The 25,633-nt window shown below is 63.1% G+C and overlaps 4 protein-coding genes across 5 annotated transcripts; 3 read left to right on the top strand and 1 right to left on the bottom strand.

Annotated features, from left to right (window-relative positions):
• Nucleotides 1-447: 447 nt before the first annotated feature.
• Nucleotides 448-5,047, top strand: NOX1 (NADPH oxidase 1). Its single transcript, XM_058814058.1, has 13 exons — nt 448-627; nt 1,638-1,733; nt 2,070-2,180; nt 2,302-2,386; nt 2,461-2,603; nt 2,684-2,865; nt 3,032-3,170; nt 3,258-3,350; nt 3,486-3,712; nt 3,791-3,953; nt 4,044-4,190; nt 4,392-4,516; nt 4,669-5,047. Exons 1-13 carry the CDS (start codon nt 583-585, stop codon nt 4,793-4,795), a joined length of 1,683 nt encoding a protein of 560 aa, XP_058670041.1. The 5' UTR covers nt 448-582; the 3' UTR covers nt 4,796-5,047.
• Nucleotides 5,048-5,771: 724 nt separating this feature from the next.
• On the bottom strand, nt 5,772-13,633 carry CSTF2 (cleavage stimulation factor subunit 2). 2 transcript variants are annotated; one of them, XM_058814140.1, is made up of 15 exons: nt 13,576-13,633; nt 13,352-13,430; nt 11,485-11,654; nt 10,884-11,020; nt 10,650-10,769; nt 10,394-10,549; nt 10,157-10,280; nt 9,786-9,848; nt 8,633-8,692; nt 7,883-8,024; nt 7,366-7,517; nt 6,808-7,070; nt 6,322-6,447; nt 6,058-6,183; nt 5,772-5,932 (listed from the first exon to the last, which is right to left on the bottom strand). In XM_058814140.1, exons 1-14 carry the CDS (start codon nt 13,631-13,633, stop codon nt 6,061-6,063), a joined length of 1,773 nt encoding a protein of 590 aa, XP_058670123.1. In that variant the 3' UTR covers nt 5,772-5,932; nt 6,058-6,060. The 2 variants fall into 2 exon arrangements, with proteins under 2 accessions (XP_058670123.1, XP_058670124.1); XM_058814141.1 differs by lacking the exon at nt 8,633-8,692.
• Nucleotides 13,634-13,947: 314 nt separating this feature from the next.
• Nucleotides 13,948-16,853, top strand: TRMT12 (tRNA methyltransferase 12 homolog). Its single transcript, XM_058813993.1, has 7 exons — nt 13,948-14,021; nt 14,110-14,257; nt 14,331-14,520; nt 14,856-15,006; nt 15,077-15,186; nt 15,789-15,946; nt 16,023-16,853. Exons 1-7 carry the CDS (start codon nt 13,948-13,950, stop codon nt 16,461-16,463), a joined length of 1,272 nt encoding a protein of 423 aa, XP_058669976.1. The 3' UTR covers nt 16,464-16,853.
• An 890-nt stretch (nt 16,854-17,743) lies between these two features.
• Nucleotides 17,744-25,034, top strand: SYTL4 (synaptotagmin like 4). Its single transcript, XM_058814044.1, has 17 exons — nt 17,744-17,763; nt 18,470-18,617; nt 18,744-18,959; nt 19,480-19,589; nt 19,753-19,867; nt 20,072-20,179; nt 20,440-20,554; nt 20,661-20,751; nt 20,901-21,004; nt 21,100-21,186; nt 21,522-21,700; nt 21,885-21,987; nt 22,811-22,972; nt 23,377-23,482; nt 23,863-23,962; nt 24,167-24,375; nt 24,819-25,034. The coding sequence occupies exons 2-17, from the start codon at nt 18,508-18,510 to the stop codon at nt 24,959-24,961; spliced, it is 2,058 nt and encodes a 685-aa protein (XP_058670027.1). The 5' UTR covers nt 17,744-17,763; nt 18,470-18,507; the 3' UTR covers nt 24,962-25,034.
• Nucleotides 25,035-25,633: the final 599 nt, after the last annotated feature.

The raw sequence follows: 25,633 nt of genomic DNA, 5'->3' as shown, positions 1-25,633 counted from the left end.
CTCATCAGCCCTGGGGGCTCATGGAGGTGCAGCACCACTGGTGCTCGGTCTTACATCACCCACCTGTAATGGATGCCCGGGCTGGATCCTGGCACAGCGCAGCGCCGTGACCCCAGGAGGCTTCTCTTCCTTTGGTGGTTTCCCTGGAAGATGGGCATTGCAGGCTGGGGAGGGAGGCCAGGGAAAACAGAGCTGTTGAACCAGAACAGGATGGATCCTCCACAAGTTGTTCCCAGGAAATTCCTGCCCTACAAAAACGCCCCTTTTTGTCCTCAGAGGTTGCAAAAGCCCGGGAGGAGCAGGCAGACACCCTGTGTGACCCAGCCGTGGGGCACAGGGGGGTCTCAGGGGGGACCATCCCCGGCCAGCACAAGGGGCCGGTTCTGCTGTTGGCCGATTGGGCCAGCCCTGCCTTCCTGGAAGGAGCCTTTGAAAGCACCGGCATTTCCTCCAGGCGCTCTCAGGGGAAAGTCCCGGGTGCCGTTCCCGGGCCGGGGCTGTCTCACCGCCCGCTGCTCCATAAAACCGGGCAGCAGCGGCGGGCGCGGGCACAGCGCGGGCACAGCGCGGGCACAGCGCGCCATGGGCAACTGGCTGGTCAACCACTGGTTCTCAGCTGCTGTCCTGGTGAGTCTGGGGCTGGGGCTCCGAGGCGTGTGCAGGGGGACCCTGCGGGTTTATGGGGGAGATGGGGGCTGATGAGCTGCCCTGGGCCGGGCTGGGCAGAGACGAGCATCCCCTCTGCTCCCCAACACACACACCCCGGCAGCCAGGGGAGGGATGGGCTCTGGAGACCTGAAGTCTCGGGGAAAACACAGCTCATGGGAAAGGGGGTCCTGGAAAACTTAAAAACGCTGCTGCTTTGCCTGGCCACTTTGGCTGGGGGCCTGCCACGTGCCTCTTCTCCCCTTGTGAGAGGAGGAGGATCCTGTGAGAGCTCCCGGCAGGGTGAGGAGCTGGCACCATAGGGACCATCTGCCGTGCTGCAGCATCTCTGGTGTAACAGAGCTTGCCTGGCCAGCCCCCCTCAGCTGCTCAGAGCTGTGTGAGGAGCTGTGAATGCATGGGAACATGGGGTTTACTGACAGTTGGGCTATTTTAATGTTTTAAGTTACTTAAAAAAGAAAAAGAAAACAGCCAAAAACCAAATACATGGCAGGGTGTAATTTTTTGGGTGTTTTTTTTTTGGGACCTCTGCAAAAATTCAGTGGCTGTGAGAGGCGGCAGTGTGGGATGCAGTGGGGTTAGGCAGGGGACAGCAGCACTGTGGGCCAGGTGAGCCAGCTCCCTGTGAAACTTCTTCTCCCAGAATCTTCCCCACACAGTCCTGACCACCCTCTGGATCTGCCTTCCCTCCCGTTACATGGGTGTTGGCTGCTCTGCCTTTCCTCCTTCCTCATGCTCGGTGATGCACAGGGCAGTGTGTGACAAGACAGCAATTCTGCAAGGCTTCCACACCTCTCCCCACCTTTGACCCTGTGTCCCAGCGCTGTGCGTGACAGCGCAGCTCACAAGGAAACGCGATGGATGCTGTCTGCTGTCTGTCCCGACACCCTCTGGCTGCACCCAGCCCTGAGTGCTGCAGTGTGAGGCTCCCGGGACAGGGTTCCTCATGAGGCTGTGCCTTTCCCCTGCAGGCAGCCTGGCTGGGCATCAACATCTTCCTCTTCACCTACTACTTTCTGTTCTTTGACCGGGACGAGCGGTATTTCTACACCAGGGCCATCCTTGGGGTAAGGTGCTCCCCACAGCACCCTGCCTGCCCAGGCAGAGGAGCCCCTGGGGTGAGGGCTGCAACGTCCCAGGCCCTTTTCATGTTCTGTTCCCTTCCAGCCCACCATCATTCCATCCCACTCCACAGCCTGGCATTGCACCATGCTAGTCCCTGTCCTGATCCCTGTCTGCTCTCAGCCCAGCAGCATCCCAGCCCAGCCTGGCGTCTCCTCCTCCCAGTTCCCATGGCAGCCCAGCACCTCTCCATCCCAGTTCCCAGCCTAGCTCAGCACTGACTGATCCCATCCTGGCACAGCACCACAGGACAGTGGTGCTCACCCCTCTCTCCTCCCCAGTCTGCCTTGGCATGGGCTCGAGCATCAGCCAAGTGCCTCAACTTCAACAGCATGCTGATCCTGCTGCCCGTCTGCCGCAACCTGCTCTCCTTCCTCCGTGGGACCTGCTCGGTGAGTGTCCCGTGCGGCACAGCCAGCGTGGCTATCCCCATTCCTGTCCCATCCTGACACCCCTGTCCCATCCTGACATCCCTGTCCCATCCTGACACCATCCTGCTGCCTCTCCCTGCAGTGCTGCAGGCGGACCTTGCGGAAGCAGCTGGACCACAACCTCACCTTCCACAAGCTGGTGGCCTACGCACTGGCTCTGCTCACAGGTACGCCCTGGACTGGGATGGGGCAGCAGTGGGGACTGGGAATGCCCGGTGGTGACTGCCTGTGCCCTGTCCAGCTGTGCACACCATCGCCCACCTCTTCAACCTGGAGCGCTACAACCAGAGCCAACAAGCCACCGACGGCAGCCTCCCCGCTGTGCTGTCCAAGATGCACCTGCAGGGCGGCGAGTGGCTGAACCCCATCCACTCCAACCACACGGTGAGTGTGGCCTTGGCATGCAGCAACCCAGCACCCCTGTCCCCTGCTCCCCTGACCCTCCCTCCCTGCTGCCCCTGCAGACCGTCGAATACGTGGCTTTCACCACCATCCCGGGGCTCACGGGGGTGATCATCACGCTGGCACTCATCCTCATGGTCACGTCCTCCACCGAGTTCATCCGCAGGAACTACTTTGAGCTCTTCTGGTACACACACCACCTGTTCCTCGTCTACTTCGCTGGCCTCGTCATCCACGGCATCGCGTAAGGCTCCTCAGCTCTGCCAGGGCAGGGCACACACACCCCTGGGGGGCAGCTGTGACAGTGCAGTGGGGCTGTGACCTGCCATTCCCAGGACAGAGCTGGTCCCTGGGCTCAGCCCTGGCTGGGGGCACAGCTGGCCCCTGGGCTCACCCCTCACCTCCTGCAGCGGGCTGGTGCGTGGGCAGACGGAGCAGAGCATGGCAGAGGTGCACCCCTACGACTGCGCAGAGTACCTCACACAGCGGGAGCAGAACTGCACCCACAGCTGCTGCAAAGACCCCGAGTTCGGGAGCATCCCTGCCGAGGTAGGGCAGTGGTGGGGTGGCCCTGGGGAAGAAGCTCTTCCCTTGCTCTTGGGATGCCCAATCCTTTGCTCTCCTCCATCCTCACAGTCCTGGAAGTGGGTTCTGGCTCCCATCATCCTCTATGTCTTTGAGCGGCTCCTGCGGGTCTGGCGTGCGCAGCAGAAGGTGGTTGTCAAAAAGGTGGGTGGTGCAGGAGCTGCTCCTCTGCCAGCTCCTCCCCTTGGAGTGGCCATGGGGAGGCGGGCAGGGCCACAGGCACAGCCCCTTCCTCGGGACATGTGCCAGGCTGGGCACTGAGCCCTGCCCGTGCCCCAGGTGGTCATGCACCCCGCCCGCGTGCTGGAGCTGCAGATGCAGAAGAAGGGCTTCTGCATGGAGGTGGGGCAGTACATCTTTGTCAACTGCCCCGCCATCTCTGCGCTGGAGTGGCACCCCTTCACCCTCACCTCTGCACCTGAGGAGGACTTCTTCTCCATCCACATCCGGGCAGCCGGCGACTGGACAGAGCGTCTCATCAACACCTTCCAGCTGGAAACGCCCAGGTAGGCTGGGCAGTGCCCAACAGTCATGCCAGGGGTCTGGGGAGGCCGTAGCTCTCACCCAGGCCCTGCTCTGGCCAGGGTCGAGGTGGATGGTCCCTTTGGCACAGCCAGTGAGGACGTGTTCCAGTACGAGGTGGCCATGCTGGTTGGAGCGGGCATCGGTGTCACCCCCTTCGCCTCCATCCTCAAGTCCATCTGGTACAAGTTCCAGCAGGGTGACCAGACCCTCAAGACCAAGAAGGTACAGAGCATCCCATGGATGGCACCAGCGGTGGGTTGCTTCCTCTGGCTCTGCTCCACCCTGAGCAATCCCTCTCCCCCTGCACCCCAGATCTATTTCTACTGGCTGTGCCGGGACACAGGAGCCTTTGCCTGGTTCAACGACCTGCTTGCCTCCCTGGAGCAGAAGATGGCTGAGTCGGGCAAGGCTGACTTCCTCACCTACCGCCTCTTCCTCACTGGCTGGAACACCAGCATTGTGAGTCAAGCACAGGCTGGCATGGCTGCGAGAGGGGCACACGGGGTGGGCAGCAAGGGCAGGGCAAGCATGACAACGGCTTTCAGGCACCAGGTCCAGGCACAGTGTTTGGTGGGATCAGCAATGGATGCTCCTCTGTGCTGAGGGGCTGGAGGGGGGCTCATGGGTGGTGCCTGGCTTCTCACCCTCCCTCCTGCCCAGGCCAACAACGTGGCACTGCACTTTGACACCGCTACGGACACAGTGACGGGCCTCAGGCACAAAACCATCTTCGGGCGGCCCATGTGGAACACGGAGTTTGCAGCAGTGGCTGCAGCCCACCCCAGGTGAGAGCTGAGCAGGGAATTTGGGATGTTAGAGGCATGCCCCCTACCCTGGCACTCAGCACTGGGCTGGCTTTGGCAGGGAGCCCACAAAGCTTTTCAATCCCTTTTCCCTGAGTTGCCTCCTGGCACTGACATGCCCGTGCTGTTTGCAGGTCAGTGGTCGGTGTGTTCCTCTGTGGGCCACAGGCCCTGGCAAAGAGCCTGCAGAAGTCCTGTCACCAACACTCCAGCCTGGACCCCAGGAAGGTCAAATTCTACTTCAACAAGGAAAACTTTTAAGTGGGCAGGGACCCTGACTGTACTGCCTCAAGCCTTTCCAAAGCAAGGCCAGGAAGAAGCATCTGTGCATGCACTGAAGCCAAGCTGGACACAGCAAGGTACTCCATCTCCATGAGAAATTCCAGGTTCAAAGACTGCCTGTCCTGGTGTACAAGGGGTCCTCATGGAGCAGTGGGCCTGTAGCTCCAGCCAGCCCCTCACTGCAAAGCAGAGCCACGTTCTGTGATGCTGCTGGAGCAGCAGGAAGCTGTGGGAGCCCAGCAGGTTGGGCAGAACCACTGGATGGGGATGGGACATGAGCATCCCTGCAGGTGTCAGGGGCCAAACGTGCCCCTCAGGGTTTAAACACTCTTTTGTATAAGAATAAATGAAACTTCCTTTTCTTTGTAATGAAAGCCTCTGTGGTGCCTCAGCTGTGCAGGTAAAAGGAGCCCACGCCCTGCCCCTTGCAGGGCTGCAATAGAAGAGCTGGTGGATAGCAAATCCTCTGGGGTGCAGGATCAGACCCCCCTCTGCATTGGCTCACTGCCACCCTGGCACCCCAGAGCCTGCCTGCACCCAGCACCCAGCTCAGCTCCCACTGCAGCTCCCAGCAGGTTCTGCTCCAGCGGATGCAGAGAGGGAAACCCCGCTCCCCGTGCAGGCTGGTGTGGAAAGTGATACTGCAATCGGATCCAGAGCCCTTCCTGCCCTGCCAGCAGGGACAGAAAGCCAAGCTCTCTGTCCTGCCCTTCCCCTAGACCCCTGTAAACAGCACACTACAAGAAATTCCATTATTAATTCTTGCCCTGGTGTGGGGAGGAGGGAGGATGGCAAGTGGTTTGGACTGCTCGCAGAACCCAACACTCCCACTCTGGCCTCCATCAGAGACCAAGCACGGCAGCCAGGGACATGGATTTACTCAAACCCTCCTCCCACTTTATTTCAAACACCATAAAATATACACACACAAAAAAAAAAAAAAAAAAAAAAAAAAAAAAAAAAAAAAAAAAAGGATGAACTGGAGGAACTGGAGGAAAAAACCTCTTGAGGGTGACATAACCTCTCCTAAAATGCACCATCAGCTCAGGTAGCAATGGGAAGCAGCTGCCATGGAGCATCACCTCTATCCAGGCACATGGCATCTCCATCTTGTGCCTGCCAGAAAGAAGGAGAGGAGGGTGAGGCAGGCACAGAGGGAAGCAGGGCAGAGTCCCATCCTAGGCAGCTCTGTTTTACTGGAGGGGAACAGGCACAGGGTGAGACCAGGCTAAGGACATCACCTGTCAGGGTGCCCCTGTGGATTTCTGGATTTGCTCCTTCAGAATGAGGATGCTCTGCCGCTGTTCTGGGGGCAGCATGGCGATCTGGTCTGCTGTCAGCTGCAGGACCTGCATGATCAGCGCTGCCTGTGGGGAAAGAGGGGTCAGAGATGTGCCCAGAGCAGCCACGGCATACCAGAGCCAGGGAGGGGCTGACCCCGCCACAGAAAGGCACACAGGAAGTGCTGCTCGTACTGTCTCACCCTTTCCCTTTTGTTCTCTCACCTTCTCGTGATCCTGGGGGGTGACCTGGCTCTGTCCAGGGCTAAAGCCTCCAGGCTGACCAGCTCCTTGGACTCCTGCCCCAGGTATGCCTCCTCCCTGCATGCCTGCCCCAGCCATGTTAGGAACCTGGGGGAGTAAGAGAGGGGTTAGGGACTGGGGGTTTCTGGACTCAGCCCTACAAATTCAGGAAGGTAAAAGAGATGATCGGACGGATGCCCTCACAGCCTGCTTGAAGATGCCTGAGCACAAAGAGAGAGTGCATTTTACGTGCTCTCCCCTCCCAACTCCTGCGCTCCTCTCTGTCTCAGGAAGAGGTGGAGAGAGGCCTGAGCCTTGTCCTGTCCCAGCTGATGGGCAGTGCCTGGGGAAATGGGACAGGTGCCCTGACCCCCCAGCGCCCAAAGCCTGGTGCTTCCCACACCCCCGCCCAGCCCCAGCCTACAGGACGCCGTGGGTGCCCGAGCGGCCGAGCAGAGCCGCGCGTACCTGGCGGGGCCCCTGCGGGCCACTGGCTCCCATGTTCAGCGGCCCAGGACCCTGTATCCCACCAGGCATCGGGCCCCGCGGGGTGGGACCGGGCCCTCGGGGCTCCAGGCCCCGCGGCTCCAGCACCCTGGCCTCCATGGCCCTGGCCTCCAGCACTCGTGGCTCCAGCACCCGCGGCTCCAGGCCCCGCGCCTCCAGCGCCCGCGCCTCCAGCACGCGCGGCTCCAGCCCTCGCGGCTCCAGCCCCCGCGGATCTCTTCCGACTGCGGAGGAAACACAAGGTCAGCTCCTGAAGGAAGCAGCGCTGCAAGGAGTGTGGGAGAGAGCCTGCTGCCTCCTTTGTCTGGGGCCAGCAAGCACCCAAGCAGTGCGGGGTGGGGGCAGAGGGGACATGCCTGGAGAAAGTCCCTTGCACCCTGGGACTGTCCCTCCTCGCCTGGAGTCAGTCATTTCACTGCCCAAACCCCCTTCCTACGCCTCGGGTCGGGGCAGCCGGCTCCACTCTGACTTCCTGCCTGCACAATCCAAGCCACCCGTATTTCATGCCCCCTCTCTCACCTCGAGCATCCATCAAGGGCCCCCGCGGCTCTCCCATCAGTGGTCGGGGTTCTCCCATGGGTCCCCCCCTCATCTCATGGGGGGGGCCACGGCTGTCATGACCAGGCATATGGTGCATAGGGGCTCCCTGGTGGGGCGGCCCAAGGTAACCTCTGACGCAGAGAGACGAGGAGAGCAAAGCAGAAGGAGGAGAAAAAGCGAGAGAGTGTGAATCAGACACTGGCTTGGCACGGTCTGGGCAGAGCGCTGGGATTGCCCCCGAAGCCGGCCGCAGGGGAGGAGGGTGAGGCTGGCACAGGGATGGGTGCTGGTGGCCCCATGCCACAGGGCAGCTGCCATCACCCCGGGGAGATCCCTTCCCCGGGGAAACGGGCCGGCCCCCACGGCTGGCAGCACGCAGGCCTCCGACCAGGCAGCAGTGACTCCCGGAAGGCTGGTGCCATCCCTGTCCTCAGCGAGAGGCTACCCTTGGGCAGGGGACAGTGCCAAGGGCTCCTCTCCTTCCCTCTCCCCTCACCTGGGCTCCACTTCTCCAGTGACTGAGAGCAGGGTCCCTCCGCGAGGGTCATTCGGGGCATCTCCCAAAAGGCCTCGGGGCGGCGGGCCACTAGCAGGTAGAGGTCCACGCTGCATAGGGGCCCTCGGGTCTGGCATGGGCACTGCCAGGGAGACACACAAGAACTCGTGAGGATCTGCATGAGCAGTGCCGTGCCAAGACTGTCGCCGGCGCTCTCAGGCCGGGCGTGGGGCAGCCACGCTGCTCCCCTGAGCTGTGCTGTCTGCTGGGGACATAGCCCCACACACGAGGCTGGAGCACACCAAAGCTCCTTCCCTGGCTGCCAATTCTATTCCTCTCCTTTTCTTCTCGGGTTTTATTTAAGGTTCCTTGTGGCACCAGGGGCCAAACCAAGCATGGGTGCCCCCATGGCAATCCCTACAAGTGTGGGCATCGACACCCTGCTAACGTGGGGCCAGGAGCAAAGCAAGACCTGGAAGGCTCCTGGAAGCACAGTGTCAAAGAGGGCTGGATCTTAGGCAAAAGCTCTTTCTAAACAAGCTCTCCTTTCCCACTGGAGGCTCCATGCATGGTTCTAGTCTGTTCTCTCCTGTAGCCCTAGAAGAAATCCTGCCTCCTTCCTCTCCTCTTACTGCTGTCAGGCTACAAGGAGTGACACGCCAGTCCCTGGCCCTAAGAAGAGCAGGGTGAGAGCTGCTCTGCACACTCCACAACGAGCTCCATGCGAAGAGGGAGCTGGTGCCGGGGTACCTTGAACGCGTTCGATAGACGCAGGCCTGGCAGGTCCCACGGGCGAGAGCTGCAGGTTCCCTGGGCAAGCAGCAGGAAAAGAGGGAAAGAGCAGACACGTAAATAGTGTATGCACGCATGCACCGGCTCTGGGGACAGTGCTGCCTGCAGGATCACACACCCTGAAGTCCCCAGAAAACCTACAGAGAAAATGTTCCAAGTCTGGCTTTATCAGCCTGTTCTGTTCACACCCCCTCTGTCAGCACAGGCAGGACAGGCAGCGTGGCACAGTCCTTCCCTCACTCAGGAGAGAGGCAGGCACAGAAAACACCCTGCCAAGAGACTCAGCATTGCGTGGGGCCATGCTGGCCCCACAACACACACCAGCTTCTGCTCTCCAAAACCTTTCGGGCGCCAAGAACTATCAGACAGCTTTCAGGAAGACAGTGCCCACCCCAAAGAAAATGAGAGTCAGCTGACCCTAAGGCCAAAGGATCTCAGACTGGGTTTGCATGTTGCTGAAACAAGGCCTATGATGAATGTCAAGGCAGCAGAGGTGACAGGTGTGTGCACGTGCTGTTCCTGGAGAACAGCACACCGGGGCCGTGCTGACCTACACATGGACACGTGTGAACCGTAAGCAATCGGGGCCCAGGGCTGGGCCGCACAGACCGTGCCTGCGGAGGGAAAGCCGAGCCGTCACCCTCCGGGAAGCGCCTGCCAAGCCTCAAGCCAAACGGAGACCCAGCTCCCTCTGCTGGGCACGGCGTGGGAGGACGCGGCGCCGCAGCGGCTGCTCCCCAGCGCCCAGGCAGCGAAGGAGCAGGACAAGGACCAGAGAGGAGCAAGCTCTGCCTGCCCGCACAAGCACAAGGACAGACACGGGCTCGCAGAGGTGGAAAACACAGACACATCCCGCTCGGTGGGGACAGGCAGCTCTCCTGGCTGCCAGGGCACGAGTGCACAACAGCGTGCAGAATGAGCTGGGAGCTAACTGGGCATGAGCTGCGAGGCCTGGGAGCCAGGGAGCTGCTACCACAGCCTTGTGCTTCAGTGAATAAACCTGGGCACAGCCCCAGGGCTGGGCACAGCCAGGCTGCAGACAGCTGGGACACAGCACTGCTCACTGGAGCCAGGCTCACACCACACACAGCACTCCACACGTCTGTTTTACCTTGTCCACGCTCCAAGGGGACTGGCCCTGCACCTGGCATCCCAACCTGTGGCTGCATCCCACCTGAGAGGGGACAGGCAGAGATCAGACCCCTCCTCAGCCATCCCTGATGACTAACCTGTTCCTCTGGTCCCAAATACCTCCTCACTCCCAGCTCCTGGGGGAGCATCTGGAGGTTTATTCCCCTGGTGTTGGTTCCCCCCAGGGATAATCCAACTTTGCAGCCCACCTCTGGCAGCAGCACAACCACAATGTACAGCACAGGATTACGTGTGCTCTCACAGGGCTGAGCCCTCTGGTTAGGGGGAAAGCAGACAGGGGTGTGTGCAGGACCTGTGTGCTCACGATGGGGCAGCTCGGCCCAAACTCACCTCCTGGAGCCATGGGGCCAGGGCCTGGGCCCTGCACAGGGGCTGCCATCTGTCCTGGGGCTGGCACTCCCCCCTGCATGGGTGGCTGCATCAGAGGAGGAGCGCCATTGACGTGCATCCCGCCCTGCAGGAGAGACACGGGGTCTGAGGGACACCTCACACCTGGGCACGTGCCCCAGCCGGAGAGCTGGCACTGCCCATCCTCCTGCACAGCTCAGGGGTTGTGCAGGCTCTTACTATGGCCTGTGGCTGGGATGATGGGGTGTTCTGGGGGTTCAGCTGCGCGTTGGGCCCTGGCCCAGGCCCTGGTCCCGGCCCAGGCCCCGGGCCTGGCACCGCCTGTTGATTGCCGGGGATCAGAGGAGGAACACTGGTCTGGCGATGCAGGATTTTCTAGGGGAGGAAGAAGGAGAAAGGAGTTGTTTTCCACTGCCACTCCACAAAGGCTCCCACCAATACCCTCCCAACCCTGGACGAGCAGCAAGGCACAAACCAGCGCAATCTCGGGGTCGACGATCCTCATGACCACCTGGGCCTGCAGCAGCGCATAAGCCAGCTGGGGGTTCTGGAGCAGCATGTTCCTGGCTTCCTGGGGGCTGTTCTGGACACAGAGCTGAGGAGACAGGCACTGATCAGAGCTCTGACAAGTTGTGACACGGCTGGGAGGGTGCAGGCAGTGGTGGGAGGAGCTGTGCTCACACAGGGAGCATGGCCCTCCTGCACTCACCTTCATCTGCTTCATCAGCTCAAACATCTGCTCGGGGGGCAGGCTGGCCACGGCCCGGCTGATGGACTCGGGGGCATCCTCTGGGTTGACAGGGTCCCCATAGGGTGACTCTATGATGGGGGCACCTGTGCCCAAGCCTGCAACATGAACAGCTCATGGAACAGGCTCATCGGGAGCGGAGTACCCGCCCACCAGGGGAAAAGGAGGCACCAAAACCAGGGAGACCTTAGGAGGGGTGATTAGGCATTGGAACAGGCTGCTCAGGGAGGTTGTGGAGTCACTGCTCCTGGAAAAGTTTAAGTAAAGACTGGATATAGCATTTACTGCCCTGATCTATTAGGGCAATACAATTTGATGCGGTGTGTTTGGTCAAAGGCTGGACCACGATCTTTACAAACGTTTTCCAACCTAAGTAATTCTGTGATCACGTGGGAGTGAGATCCCAGAGCTGAGCCCACGCATCCATCCCTCTGGGGCACTATTCACACCCCCTCCCAGAGCAGGCCAGCTCCACCAGCCTGGCAGAAGAGAGCCTCCCTGCCCTGCAGCTGCCAAGGCGGGGCGCAGCGTGAGGGAGCCCCCGGCACCCTGGCTGACTCACTCTTGAGCTCCTCCTTGTTCTTCTCGCTGGCGGCGTTGTCCACGCGCAGGGCCCTGCCGCTGAACTCGCGCCCGTTGAGGTTGCGCATGGCGCTGAGCGCCGTCTCCTGGTCCTGGTACTCGCAGAAGCCATAGCCCTTGGGCTTGCCCGTCTCCCTGTCGTACACCAGCCTGCCAGGGAGCGGAGACGAGGGGCGTGGGCATCCTGCTGTGCCCGCGGCTCCTGCAGCGAGGGGGGGACACGGGGACAGAGCCCCAGCAGGGCTGGGAGCACGGGGAGGACACAGGGACAGAGTCCAGCAGTGCTGGGAGCACAGGGAGAGCTCAGGGGATACAGGGACAGAGCCCAGCAGTGCTGGGAGCATGGAGAGAGCTCAGGGGACACAGGGACAGAGCCCCAGCAGTGCTGGGAGCATGGAGAGAGCTCAGGGGACACAGGGACAGAGCCCAGCAGTGCTGGGAACACAGGGAGGACACAGGGACAGAGCCCCAGCAGTGCTGGGAGCACAGGGAGGACACAGGGACAGAGCCCCAGCAGTGCTGGGAGCACAGGGAGGACACAGGGACAGAGCCCCAGCAGTGCTGGGAACACAGTGAGAGCTCAGGGGACACAGGGACAGAGCCCCAGCAGTGCTGGGAACATAAAGAGAGCTCAGGGGACACAGGGACAGAGCCCCAGCAGTGCTGGGAGCATGGAGAGAGCTCAGGGAACACAGGGACAGAGCCCAGCAGTGCTGGGAACACAGGGAGGACACAGGGACAGAGCCCCAGCAGTGCTGGGAACACAGTGAGAGCTCAGGGGACACAGGGACAGAGCCCCAGCAGTGCTGGGAACATAAAGAGAGCTCAGGGGACACAAGGACAGAGCCCCAGCAGTGCTGGGAGCATGGAGAGAGCTCAGGGGACACAAGGACAGAGCCCCAGCAGTGCTGGGAGCATGGAGAGAGCTCAGGGGATACAGGGACAGAGCCCAGCAGTGCTGGGAGCATGGAGAGAGCTCAGGGGACACAAGGACAGAGCCTCAGCAGTGCTGGGAGCATGGAGAGAGCTCAGGGGACACAGGGACAGAGCCCCAGCAGTGCTGGGAGCATGGAGAGAGCTCAGGGGACACAGGGACAGAGCCCCAGCAGTGCTGGGAGCACAGGGAGGGCTCCCCAAGGCACACAGCAGTCAGGCCCATGCCCAAGCCAAAGGGCCTGATGGCTCCTGGCATGGCTGCTGCCAAGGCTGTGGTTTGTAGGATGCCCACCTGTGCCAGCTGTGTGCCTCCCGTGACCCCACGAGGCACAGGACGGGACTGGCTGCTCCCAGAACTCCCAAAAGCTGAACTGAGAGCACCAGGGCCTGGTGCCCAGCCTGGAAAACACCTGTGAGAGGCACAGGGATGGCAGCGAGGAGCACAGAGCCCGACCAGCACTGAGCCCTCAGCAGCCACAGCAGGGCAGCTCCACACCCACCTGCTGTGCTGGGGACACCGCGCTCCATCTCCAGGGGACCCTGGCACAGCCACTGGGTCCCTCTGCCCGGAGCACAGCTGGCACAGCCTCACAACCCCCGCAGCTGCTGCTCTGTGTGAGGAGCCAGCCTCGGGGGCCCGGGGAGGTTTATAGGGGCTGTCAGGCAAAGCTCCTTCGCCAAAGCTCCTCCACCAGAGCAGGGGGCGGCCGAGCCAGCGTCCCTGCAAGTGGCCAAAAGGTGTGTGTGCATGTGGGGACACGGTGGGCTGGGCGGTGCGGGCGGAACGGTTGGGCTGCAGGGTTTTAGCGGCCTTTCCCAACGTCACGGATTTGCGGTTCACGGTTCCGAGCCCGCGGGGCTCGGTCTGCGCCGAGCAGGGGGACCCGGGGGAGGCCTGCGGCCGCTCTCACCTAAAGCTGACCACGGGCCCAACCTCCGAGAAAATGTCCTTCAGCTGCTCCTCCGTGGCCTCATACGGGATGTTCCCCACTGCGGAGACAGACGGTGCCGCCGGTCAGCGCGGCGGGTACCGGCCCCGACGGCGAGGGGGGGGAAACCCGCCGGCGCCCCGCCTGCCCCTGCCCGTCCGCGCCCCTCTCCCCTTGCAGGTGGCGGTCCCGCCCCGCGGCCTCACCGAACACGGAGCGCAGGGAGCGATCCACGGCGGGGTCCCGCACCGACAGCCCCGCCATCGCGCCGCCCGCGCCGCTTCCGGTCCGCGCCGCAGCCGTGCCCCCGCTTCCGCTTCCGTCCGCAACCGCTCGGAGCGGCGCTTTCAAAAAGCGCTCCGGCGGGAAACGCGGCACCGGCGGCAGCGGGGTGCGGGTGCCGGGACTCCCCGGGATCCCCGGGCGGGGCGGCCGCGGCCTCGGGGATCCCCCGGCACCGGGAGCGGGGGGGGGGCCCATCCTCAGGGATGCCGCTTCGAGCACCGGCCCCGGGGCACAGCCCCTGGCGAGCCTAACACCGCCCGGGGCTCGGCAGGATGGAAGGCACGGAGGTCCCCATGGCTGTGCCCACGGGTGTGCCCACGGGTGTCCCCGCGCTGGCCACAGAGCCGAGGTTCGCCCAGCGCCTCAGGTGAGGGCACGGGGATGGCAGCCCTGTGCCGCTCCGGTGCGGCCGGAGCCTCTGGGGCTGGGAAGGGTGACTCCGCCTGGCCGTGCAGGCAGTGGCTGGAACGGGAGCGGCTCCTGGACGGGCGCTACGGGCTGCAGCGGGTGCCGGGGGGCCGCGTGGCCGCGCCGCTGCTGCCGGAGAAGCTGTCCCAGCTCAGCCTGCCCCGGGAGGTGCCGTGTGAGCTGCTCGGGATCCAGGTGAGCACAGCCCCCGGGCCCCGAGCCCTGCCTGCGGCGGTGGTGCTCAGCCCTTGGCATGGCCCTGCCGCAGGACCCTGTCCCCTCCAGGGCCGCCCGCCGGCGCTCGCCGGCCCAGAGGCTGCGGGAGGAGCTGCGGCGGCTGCTGGGGCCGGGCTGGTCCGGGGAGCTGGAGCGGGACGTGCCGCACGCCTGGCAGAGGCACGGGGACCTGGTGCTGCTGAGCGAGGACAGCTTCAGGGCTGAGCCCTGGGAGAGGCTGGGTGAGGAGAGCAGGGCTGCCTGTCCCGGGAGAGGCTGGGTGAGGAGAGCAGGGCTGCCTGTCCCGGGAGAGGCTGGGTAAGGCCAGCAGGGCTGCCTGTCCCGGGAGAGGCTGGGTAAGGAGAGCAGGGCTGCCTGTCCCGGGAGAGGCTGGGTAAGGCCAGCAGGGCTGCCTGTCCCAGGAGAGGCTGGGTAAGGAGCACAGGGCTGCCTGTCCCGGGAGAGGCTGGGTAAGGAGCACAGGGCTGCCTGTCCCGGGAGAGGCTCGGTAAGGCCAGCAGGGCAGCCTGCCCCAGCCTGGCCCACACCACCCGCATGTCCAGCTGCTGTGTTGCAGGCCCGGCGCTCTGGGAGACGGTCGCCAAGGCTTTGGGGGCCCGGCGGGTGGCCAGGCGAGGACGGGTGATGCCGGATGGGATGAGGAGCCCCAGGGTCACCCTGCTGCTGGGCCAGCACGGCTGGGTGGAGCACGTGGACAATGGCATCAGGTGGGCAGGAGCTGCAGGGTGCGGCTGGCGGGGAAAGGACTGCTCTCACTGTCTGTACGGGGTCTTCCAGGTACACCTTCGACGTGACCAAGTGTATGTTCTCCCCGGGAAACATCACCGAGAAGCTGCGTGTGGCCTCACTGCCCTGCTCCGGGGAGGTCGTGGTGGACCTCTATGCAGGTAATGGAGGAGGTGCTGATGGCGCCCAGGTAGACATGAAATGTCATTTCCAGCTTATGAAAAATACTCAGGCTTGGAGCTCCTGTCTTATCTGCGAGCCCTGCAGCTATGCTGGCACTGCTGTCCTGCCTGTGTCCCTGCAGCCTATGGACACTTAAGGTGTCCTGTTCTCAGGCTCTGTGCCTAGTGCTGCTTTGGGGAATCACTTGGATCCAGGGCAAAGATTTGCCACTGCTTGTGCTTAAGGAAGTTAGTGCTTCCAGTCTGTGCCACACTGAAAGGACATGGCACCCAGAAAACTGCTCTAGATTAATCAAACTAAACAGTAATATGGATGCTTCTGTAGAGCCAGGCAGGTCTCCACCTGATGGCCAAAGACTGAAGGTAAAATAAGGGCCTCTAAACAGTTTTCAAGGCAGATTTTGCTTTTGCAGAAGAGGGAAGGATAAATTTCCATTTTTCCAGTGTTTGGGCTTTCTCCAACCCAGAGCAAAGCAGACCTGGAGAGGCAGGGTGGCAGTGTGCATCCTGCCATGCCCTCGGGGAAGAGTGTGGGTCTCTGGAGGTCCCTGCCCTCGGCCACTGCCGCCTCCTGCCTGCAGGCATCGGCTATTTCACACTGCCGTTCCTGGTGCACGCCCGAGCCGCCTTTGTCCACGCCTGTGAGTGGAACAGCCACGCCGTGGAGGCCCTGCACAGGAGCCTGGTGCTGAACGGGGTGCGGGATCGCTGCCACATCCACAGCGGGGACAGCCGGCAGGTGAGCGCTGCAACGGGCCGGGCCGGGCCGCGGGACCGCTCCTGCGAGCATCCATTCACCTCTGCTCTGTCCCCAGCTGCAGCTGCGGGACGTGGCCGACAGGGTGAACCTGGGGCTGATCCCCAGCTCGGAGGAGGGCTGGCCCGTGGCCTGCCGCGTCCTGAAGAAGGACACGGGTGGGGTTCTGCACATCCACCACAACGTGGAGACTCGCCCAGCCACGCCGCAGAGCGCGGTGCTGCTGGCTGAGCGGGGCTCTCCGGAGGCAGCCAGCCCCGGGGGAGAGGCACAGCGCCCGCCACAGCACGGTGGGGAGGAGACTCTGGGGGCCGGGCTCAGGCCCGAGTGGCAGATCTGGGCTGAAGGCACGGCCACACGCATCCAGGGGCTGCTGGCAGAGCTGCACGGGGGGCCGTGGCGCAGCAGCGTCCTGCACGTCGAGCCAGTGAAGTCCTACGCGCCACACGTGCATCACCTCGTGCTGGACCTCGAGTGCCGGCCTGTGCTGCCCGTTTAGCGGGGCACGGGCACTGCTGGGGCTCCAGCTCCCTTGGACGGGTGGCCAGCAGTGTCCTGCTGCCAGCCTGGAGGTGCCTTGTTCCCCTAGTTCCCAGGTGGCAGCACTGCCCAGCAGTGCCTCCCCGTGCCCGGGGCACCCAGGGCTGTGCTCCCCATGGCAGATCCCGTCAGGATCCAGACAAGGATAGAGCAAGCTGGGGCTCAGAGTGCCAGTGTTCTACCCTGGCTCTGCCGGTCCTGCCCAGGTCTTGGACACGTGCTAGCACATTGAGCCCCATTTTCACACAGGAGAGAGCCACAGTGCTGAGAAGCCTTGGGTTCCTGCTGGGTTCATTTCAGCAGGTCAGGGACAAGCCTTGTGCTTGTATTTACCAGCATGCTTTTTTAATGTACTGGAAGCAAGTCTGTTCATCTTGTTTCCTTCCTATTTTTTTTCAGAAATAAAGATATTTCTCACCACCTCTTGTTGGTGTCCAGTTAAAACATGAACACTGGTGCAAGTGTGGGGGGTCTGGCCTGGGGACTTTGGGTCCTAGGGTGGTGTGTGGAGGGGCTCAGGGAGCAAAGCCTCTGTGGCACTGTCTGCCTGCAAGCCCGAAGCCCTCTACATCTGTTCTGTGTACTCCCAGTGGAGCAAACCCCTGCCCCATGAGGAAGCTCCCGCTGGCCCTTTGATGTCTCCGCGGTTTTTTCCACTGTGTCAGTGTCGCATCGCTTCCCATCCCCGGGGTGCGGCCGAAAGCGTGGGCAGAGCCGCGTCCTCTCGTTTGCCTCGGGGCTGCGCCCAGGTGTCCTCCCCCGCTGTCCTGCGCGGCGAGCAGCCGCCGCCTCCCCTCGGGTGGAGCCCCCCGTCCTGGCCGGCCGCGCGCTCCGTTCCCCGGTTCCCTGCAGGGGGCAGGGAACAGGCACCCCGCAGGACCCGTATCTCTGCCGCCAAGGACAAGGGCAGCGCTGGAGCCTTGCGGCGGGGACACCGCGCCCGCGGCCTGGGCTCCTCCTCGGGGCTGCCGGGGGTCCCGCAGTTGGGGTGTCGGTGCGCTCTGTGCTCTCCGGGACAGGCCGCACACCCAGCCAGGGCCACGGGGCACCGGGGAAAGGGCCCGCGGGGCCGGAGCCGCAGCTCCGCCGGGGGTGATGGGGCAGGAAGGGGCCGGGGGGCAGCGGGCACCGCCTCCCGCACGGGCCGCCCCGTCGGTGCCGCAGGTGCGGCCGCCGCGGCTCCTTTAAGGCACCGGCACCGCCCTCCCCTCCCGGCTCCCCCTCCCGCTGCCGGGTGGCGCCGGCCGGAGCCGCTGCAGGTACCGGGAGGAGCGGGGGGTCGGGCGGCGCTGCCCCGGCGGGGTACCGGGGGATCCTCCCCTGCCGGGGTACCGGGGGTTCCTTCGCTGCTGGGGAGTCGGGGGAGCCGGGGGTCCCTCTGTGGTCCGGGGGTCGAGCCGCGGTGTCCCGGTGCGGGGGCAGTTCCCAGTCCCAGTGGCGGCGCTGGGAACGCGGTGCTCCCGGTCCCGGACCCCTTTCCCCGACAGAGGAGTCTGGGGTCGGTCCCGCCTCCTCCCCGAGGGACGCGGGAGCGCGGCTGCGGGGACGGGAAGGTCCCTCCCGAGGGTTCCGCCGATCCTGGCGGGAGCGGGGAGCGGCTGCGGCCCCCGAGCGAGCGCTCCGGCTCCGTCCCGGCGCCGCCGCTGCAGGCGGATCCTGTCCCTGCCGCGGGTCCTGGGGCGCGCCCGCTCCCGGCGGCTCCTCCGGCGGCTCCCGGGCAGCTCCGGGCCCCGGTGCGCTCGAGCGAGGGAGGGGCAGCCCGGGGCGGCTCCTTCCTGCCGGGGCTGCCGCGGGTGCCGGGCGGCAGCGCGGTCCCACGGAGCCGGCTGAGGTCACCGGGGCTGGCAGGCGGCCCGAGCCCGGCCCGGGGCAGGGCGGTGAGGCGGCGGGCGGGCCGGTGTCCCGGGTGCCCCGTCCGGCCCCGGCAGCGGGCACGGGGCACCTCAGCAGCTGGCACGTCCCTAGCTGGCGGCCGGTGAGCGCCAGGCAGCCCGGGTGGAGCGATGTCGGAGGCTGTGGACCTGTCCTTCCTGTCGGACGTGGAGCGAGATCTGATCCTGCAGGTCCTGCAGCGCGACGAGGAGCTCCGCAAGGCAGAGGAGAGGAGGATCAGGTGCGAGCGCGGCTGGAGCTGGGCAGGAGCCGCTTCCCCGCTTTGTCTGGAAGCGGGCGATGAGTGACAGTGTGGGTGACGGGTGTCCCCGGGCCCCTCTGACCGCTCCTGGTGTGGCTCTGACAGGCGCCTGAAGAATGAGCTGCTGGAGATCCGGCGCAGGGGAGCCAAGCGGGGCAGCCAGCGCTACAGCGAGCGGACCTGCGCCCGCTGCCAGCAGAGCCTGGGCCGCCTCAGCCCCAAGGCCAACACCTGCCGGGGCTGCAGCCACTTGGTGTGTCGGGACTGCCGCTCCTACAGCCCCAGCGGCTCCTGGCGCTGCAAAGTCTGCTCCAAGGAGGCGTGAGTAGCCTGGACAAGCAGCAGGGACATTCTGTACATCCCTCCTGTCCCCTTCCTCCTCTCAGTTGCCTCAACTTGATGCCCATGGCCAGCCTTTCCTAGCCTGGCTGCTCCTCCCCAGTGCAGGGCAGCTTGCTCTGCTGTCACTCCTGGGGAGGGCTCCCATGTTTGGGTGATGGAGAAATGGGCCCTTTTGTGTCTCCTTCATGTCCTGTTCCTTCACCCCCTGAGCTGACTGCAGCATCCCCCTGTGCCCCTTGCACAGCCTGTGTCTCAAGCATCCCAGGTTTCCTCCCTTTTGACCTCCCCTGTCCTACAAACAAAACTTGGCTTGCTCCCGTGTTTGCTGAGGATGTAGCTGAGCCTGTCAGCTGCCCAGTGAATGCTGGTCCCTGCCCGGTCACCTGCTGATTGTGCCCATTGTGCCTGTGTTCCTGGGTTGTGGCAGCGCCCAGGGTGGGTTGGGGCACAGCAGACAGCCCCCCTGCCCCTGACTGCCCCCACCACCCCTGCCCTGCAGTGAGCTGAAGAAGACAACGGGTGACTGGTTCTATGACCAGAGGGTGAACCGCTTCGCCAACCACCTGGGCAGCGACATGGTGCGGCTGTCCCTGCGGCACAGGCCAGCAGGTAGGGTGCCACGGCAGAGCCCTCTCCCCCAGCCCATCCTTCTGGGGTGCTCCAGCTTCCCCCAGTGCACCTCTGCCCAGTCTGGAGTTGGATGGAGCACCACCTGCTCCAGGCAATGGGTGAGCTTGGAGCAGTGCTCCTCCCGATGCATCTCTGCTTCCAGCCAACAAAAGAGAGACCGTGGGACAAACCCTGCTCCAGAAAGCTCAGCTCGGTGAGCCTAAAAGCTCCTCTGCAGGCCGGCAGCCGAGTCCCCCTGCACCCCGCGAGGGGTCCAGGTAAGAATCCCTGCTGTCCCCCGTGCTCCAGCAGCAGCTCTCATCTGCTGCGGGTTAGAGAGCAATCGGCTGCAGGTTTGAGAGCAATCTGCTGCGGGTTAGAGAACAATCTGCTGCCCCATGTGGATCATCGGTGGCACAGGAGCTCTCTCAGACCGACCTCCTTGCCAAACAGGACATACCTGTGGTTTTGCTTGTCTGCAGTTTGTTTCCAGATGCCTCAGAGCCTCGGGATGGCAAAAGCGACACAGAGTCCATGGAAAACATGAGCCTGGACAGCTACAGACCTAGTCTTGCTGATGTGGGGGCCAGGTGAGAGGATTCTGGGGTGGGCTGTCCTTGGCAACACTGGCTGGCAGAGGATGGGACCTTCATCTGAAGTGTGTTTTTGTCAGCCTAGTGAGGGGAAGCTGGCTCCTCAGGCTGGCAGAAGCCTGTCCCTGGGCAGGAAGGTGCTTTGCTCCCAGGCTGCTGCGGGCAGCTCAAGTGGCATTTCCTGGCCAGCACTGTCCAGGAACAACTCTGGCAGCTGTGCTTGTGGCCTGGGACAGAGCTTTCTGTGTCTGCCACAGGAGGAACTCCCTGGAGAGAGCCATCCCTGGAAAACAGGCTGTTGGGCCGGCAGGACCTGCTGCCTCCAGCCTGACCCTCCCTGTGCGCTCCAAGAAGGCGTTCTCTGACGGACGGGTGCGTGACGCTGCTCCGGCAGGCTCAGCCCTGTCCTGGGGCATGGGGCTGGGCACACACAGGGCTCCCAGCCCTGCCCTGCTCTGAGGGGACTCTTCCTGCCCAGGATGCCACCGTGGGGACCCGCAGCAACACCTTGGCGGACGAGCATGAAACGATATTCAAGAAGAACCCCCGGCGGGTGGTGAGGCCTGCGGGTGAGAGATGTGCGGGTGCTGACACGGCCAGGGTGGGCAGCTCCTGCTCCCTGGGCTGGGAAGGGTTTCCAGTGCGGCTGGGAGAGGCTGGGGCAGCCCCTGGGCTCTGCTAGCTCTGCTCTGTGCCACTGTTCACCCCTCTCGTGCAGACTACACCAAGTCCGTGATCGACCTGCGGCCCGAGGACCTGGTGGGGGAAGGTGGCTCTCTGGGGGACAGGAGCAAGTCAGTGCCTGGCCTCAACACGGAGCTGGTGAGACCCTGAGTGCTGGGAGATGGCTGCCAGCTGGAGGACCCGGGTGTCAGCTGGCTGTGCCCCTCACTGGCGGCTTATCCCTGTCCTTGCAGGAGGAGGAGGAGGAGGACATCGATAACCTGGTGGAGATCCACCGGCAGCGCGTGGCCCGGGGCAGCATGCGCAGCGGCACCTCCTCGGTGAGCCAGGGGCATGGCCCTGCTCTGCTCTGCTCTGCTCTGCTCTGGGAGGAGGGATGGAGAGAGGCAGTGCCAGAGGCTTGGGTGGGAGGGATGCAGAGCAGGCAGCTCCTGGAGGGAAGGGGAAAGGGCCTTGTATGTGGGGTGGCTTCTTCCCCTGGAAGGGAATCGAAATGCAGAGATTCAGCTCTCTTCCAGGCCGCTTTGTGTGGCCATCCCCAGCCATGGGGAGGTGAGGGGGGCTGTGCAGAGGAGGCACAGGGAGTAACCTTGCTGAGGATGAGGAGGGCCTGTCAGGTGATGCTGTGCCAGCCCAGCCCTGCCCTGTCCTGCAGAGCACACTGGGCAGCATGGTCAGCATTTACAGCGAGGCCGGCGACTTCGGCAGCGTGGCTGTCACCGGGGGCATCTCCTTCTCCCTGAGCTACGAGGAGAGGACGCAGACCTTGTTCATCCACGTGAAGGAGTGTCGCCAGCTGGCCTTTGGGGACGAGGGCAGGAGGCGCTCCAACCCGTGAGAGCAGGGGGGCGATGGCTGCTGCCACCGCTGGGGGTGCCCGGCCGGGTGGTGGGTGCCCACCAGAGATGGGAGCTGTAAGTGGGAGGGTCCTGGTGAGGCAGGAGGTCTGGGGCTGCCCTGGGGAGCTGGGAGGATGAATTGTGGGGGGCTTGTTAAGTGCTGCCTGTTCTCCCCTCAGCTATGTGAAGACCTACCTGCTGCCCGACAAATCCCGGCAAGGGAAGCGCAAGACCACCATCAAACGCAACACCATCAACCCCCTGTACAACGAGCTGCTGAAGGTGAGAGGGGCTGGGCTGGGCTGCAGCTGCTCAGGGGTGCTGCTGGAACAAGCACAGGGAGGGGTGAGCTCCTAACCCTGCAGTGGATCTCTGCAGAGGAGCCATGTCCAGAGACTGTCCCCTGAGAGCTGCAGGATCCCTGCACTGCCAGCTGTGCCCTGGCTGTGCTGCCAGCCCCCAGTGCCACGGTGGGTGGAGGCACAGCTGCAGGTGTGACTGTGTCACAGGACATGTCCCTGGTTCTGTGGCATTCCCAGAGCAGAGGCATCCTGCTTACCCTGGGTATTTCTTTCCAAGAGCTTCCTGGCCCTGGAGCCGTGTTACAGTGGCAGGAGGGAGGGAGGGCAGCAGCCACAGGGGCAGAGATAAACTCTGGGCCCCAGGGCAGAGCACCTTGGCACTGCCCTTCACCATCCCTGCTGTGTGACTGTCCCTGAGTCTGGCAGTGCAGCTCTGAGGCACTCTTGCACAGCAGGAAGTGAGAGCTGTGGTTTGGTTTTCAGGCTCCCACAGCCAGGTTTGCTGAGGTCTTGTGCTCTGACCACCTGAGGCTCTGTGGTCTGGCAGAGCTCTGCTGATGGTGGGATGGCTGGGTGCTGTGAGTCCTGGCTCCAAGGGCTGGGAGAGCACAGGCTCCTTCCTGCAGCTCTGCCCTGGGACTCTGAGGTTCTGGCAGGCATGGAAGGAAAGAGGAGCAGGCTCTCTGTTCATCCATTGCTGCTCTGTCTCCTCTCATGCTCCTGAGCTGATGGAGTTTGCCAGGCCTGCCCTGCCCTGTGCTGCCTGCTCACCAGTGGTTCTCTCTCTCTTTCTCTCTCCCCAGTATGAGATTGGCAGGTCCCTGCTGCTGGCGAGGACGCTGCAGTTCTCGGTGTGGCACCACGACCGCTTCGGCCGCAACACCTTCCTGGGGGAGGCAGAGGTGCCTCTGGGGGCCTGGAACTTGGAGAGCCACCTGGAGGAGTTCCTGCCCCTGCACGGCAAGGTGTGCCCCTGCTGCCCACAGCCCCCCTGCCTGCTCCTGCTGGGGTACAGCCCTGGGTGGGCACAGGGGTGTGGACACCTCAGCTGAGCATTGCCAAAGGTTTTATTTGGAGGTATGAAAACCCCAGATGCAGACAGCAGTGCTGTTGTAGTAAAAAAGGGAAAGTCTTCTGCCTTGAGCCTGGCTTCCCTCTCCTTGTCAGGTGATTGGGCCAAAATAAGATCCCAGAGGAGCTGGGCTGCACTGGTCATGCTGGGGAGGGTTGGCAGGCAATTGTGCCAGCTCAGCCACAGCTAGGAGAGGCCAAGTCCTTTGTCCCAGGCAGGGGAGGTGCTGCACACCAGGCTGTCACTGTGGGTGCCATGGCTCCTCTGCAGGGGTTGGTAATTCTCACCTCTTGGCAGATTGGGGCAGATGCTGCTGGTCTCCACCAGTACAAGGGGGAGCTGGTTGTCTCCATGAAGTACATCCCATCTGCCAAGCATCCTGGGGCTGGCAATGGCAGGAAAGGTGAGTGCTGAAGCTCTGGAATCAGCCGCCTGCAGGGCTTGCTCCTGGCCGTGCAGGCTGGCTCTGGATGGGCTTTTTGGGTGGTGCCACTGCAGCCTTCTCTACAAAGCTGCTCTGGGTCAGGGCAGACCTGGGTTTTTTCAAGCTGCCTGAACCATCTCAGTACTTCCCTGGGGCTGGGCCGCTGGGCCCTGCATGAAGCAATTTTGTCTGCTTTTGCCCTCAGCAGGCAGGGCCAATACAGGAGAAGGCAAGAGGAGATGCCAGTCCAGGCTCTGCACCTCCCTCTGGGATGAAGGGTGCTCAGCAGGGACTTCCCAGAAGTTTGCAGTGCTAGAAATTAAATTGGATTAATTTCTACTGCGTTGGGTTTTTCCTAGGCAAAACAGGGGAAGGTGGTGAGCTCCAGGTGTGGATCAAAGAAGCCAAGAACCTGACAGCAGCCAAGTCAGGAGGGACCTCAGACAGCTTTGTCAAGGGGTGAGTGAGGGTCCTGGGGCGAGGAGGGCACTGTCCTCTCTGGCTGTGTTCCCAAAGCTGCTGGAGAGGCAGGGTGCCGTGGTCCTTCTTGCTGAGCCGTGCCAGGACAGGCAGGAGGGGGCTCCAGGCCAGGTCTGGGGTGCCCCAGCCCCCAGAGCAGGAGGCAGGTGCCCGTGTGCTGCTAACCAAGGGCTGCTCCCCCAGCTACCTCCTGCCACACAAGAACAAAGCCTCCAAGAGGAAGACGCCCGTGGTGAAGAAGACCCTGAACCCTCACTACAACCACACCTTTGTCTACAACGGCATCAAGGCCGAGGAGCTGCAGCACCTGTGCCTGGAGCTGACGGTCTGGGACCGGGAGCCGCTGTCCAGCAACGACTTCCTGGGGGGAGTGCGCCTGGGGGCGGGCACTGGTGAGAGCTGCACCCCTCACACTCTGGGGGCGGGCACTGGTGAGAGCTGCACCCCTCACACCCTGGGGGTGGGCATTGGTGAGAGCTGCACCCTCATACCCTCGGGGCGGGCACTGGTGAGAGCTGCACCCTCATACCCTCGGGGTGGGCACTGGTGAGAGCTGCACCCCTCACACCCTGGGGGTGGGCACTGGTGAGAGCTGCCCCCCTCACACCCTGGGGGTGGGCACTGGTGAGAGCTGCACCCCTCACACCCTGGGGTGGGCACTGGTGAGAGCTGCACCCCTCACACCCGGGCACAGCAGGGGCTGTGCTGCGGGCACCAGGCTGCCCCAGCAGTCCCTTCTGCCACCCCTTACCCTGGGCACAGCAGTAGCCTCGCTGGGGGCTGTGCTGCAGGCACCAGGCTGCCCCAGCAGCCACCTCTGCCCTCCCTTTCCTAGGCATGAGCAACGGGCAGGCTGTGGACTGGATGGACTCCACGGGAGAGGAGCTGAACCTGTGGCAGAAGATGTGCCAGTACCCGGGCTCCTGGGCAGAGGGGACGCTCCAGCTGCGCTCCACCATGGCCAGGCTGGGGCCCTAGGCTGTGGCACCAGGACTGGCACCGCTGTTGGGTGCCAGGCACAGCCTGGCAAGGCAGCCAAATATGTGTTGGGCTTTTTTCTTACACTTTAATAAACATGACCTTCTCTACACAGGCTCGGGCAGAAAGTCTTCTTGGCCGAGCTTCATTTAAAGCTTCATTTTCCCCTTGTCATAAGCCTTGTACCAGATTTCAGGCTGAACTGCAGTTCGTGTGAGCCCTCCCTTCTTCTCCCCCAGGCAAAATGCTTTTAAATATCATTGTGTTTTTATTTCTTCCCATTCTTTTTCCTACCACCCGGTTCCAGAGTCTGCTCTCTGCTTGTCCTCTCCCCCCTGCTCCCCATGCCCAGCCCAGCCCCAGCTGCAGCACTGCATGGATGGAGCTGTGTGGGGTCAGCCTGGGGGGTTTGGGGATTGTGGTCTCCAGGAAACATTTGTTCCCCAGGCCTCTCAGTGACACATGTGCCAGCACTGACTTTTTATACAAATCTATTTATTTCAACTTCATATTCTACTGCCAAAGCAGTTCCCAGAAAGGGTTCCCCGTGGGTGGTGGCAGAGGGGGTGAGTGCCAGGGGAGATGGCAAGCCCTTGAGGGTGGACTGCGTGCTGGCTGCCTGCTGTGGGCTCTGCTGAGCGTGGGGCCATTGGCTTTCAGAGTGGGGGGCAT

The sequence above is a fragment of the Ammospiza caudacuta genome, chromosome 14 (genome assembly GCF_027887145.1).
Source record: "Ammospiza caudacuta isolate bAmmCau1 chromosome 14, bAmmCau1.pri, whole genome shotgun sequence".
NCBI lineage: Eukaryota > Metazoa > Chordata > Aves > Passeriformes > Passerellidae > Ammospiza > Ammospiza caudacuta.
Note: the sequence above shows the minus strand (reverse complement) of the source record. Positions and strands in the feature narration are given on the sequence as shown.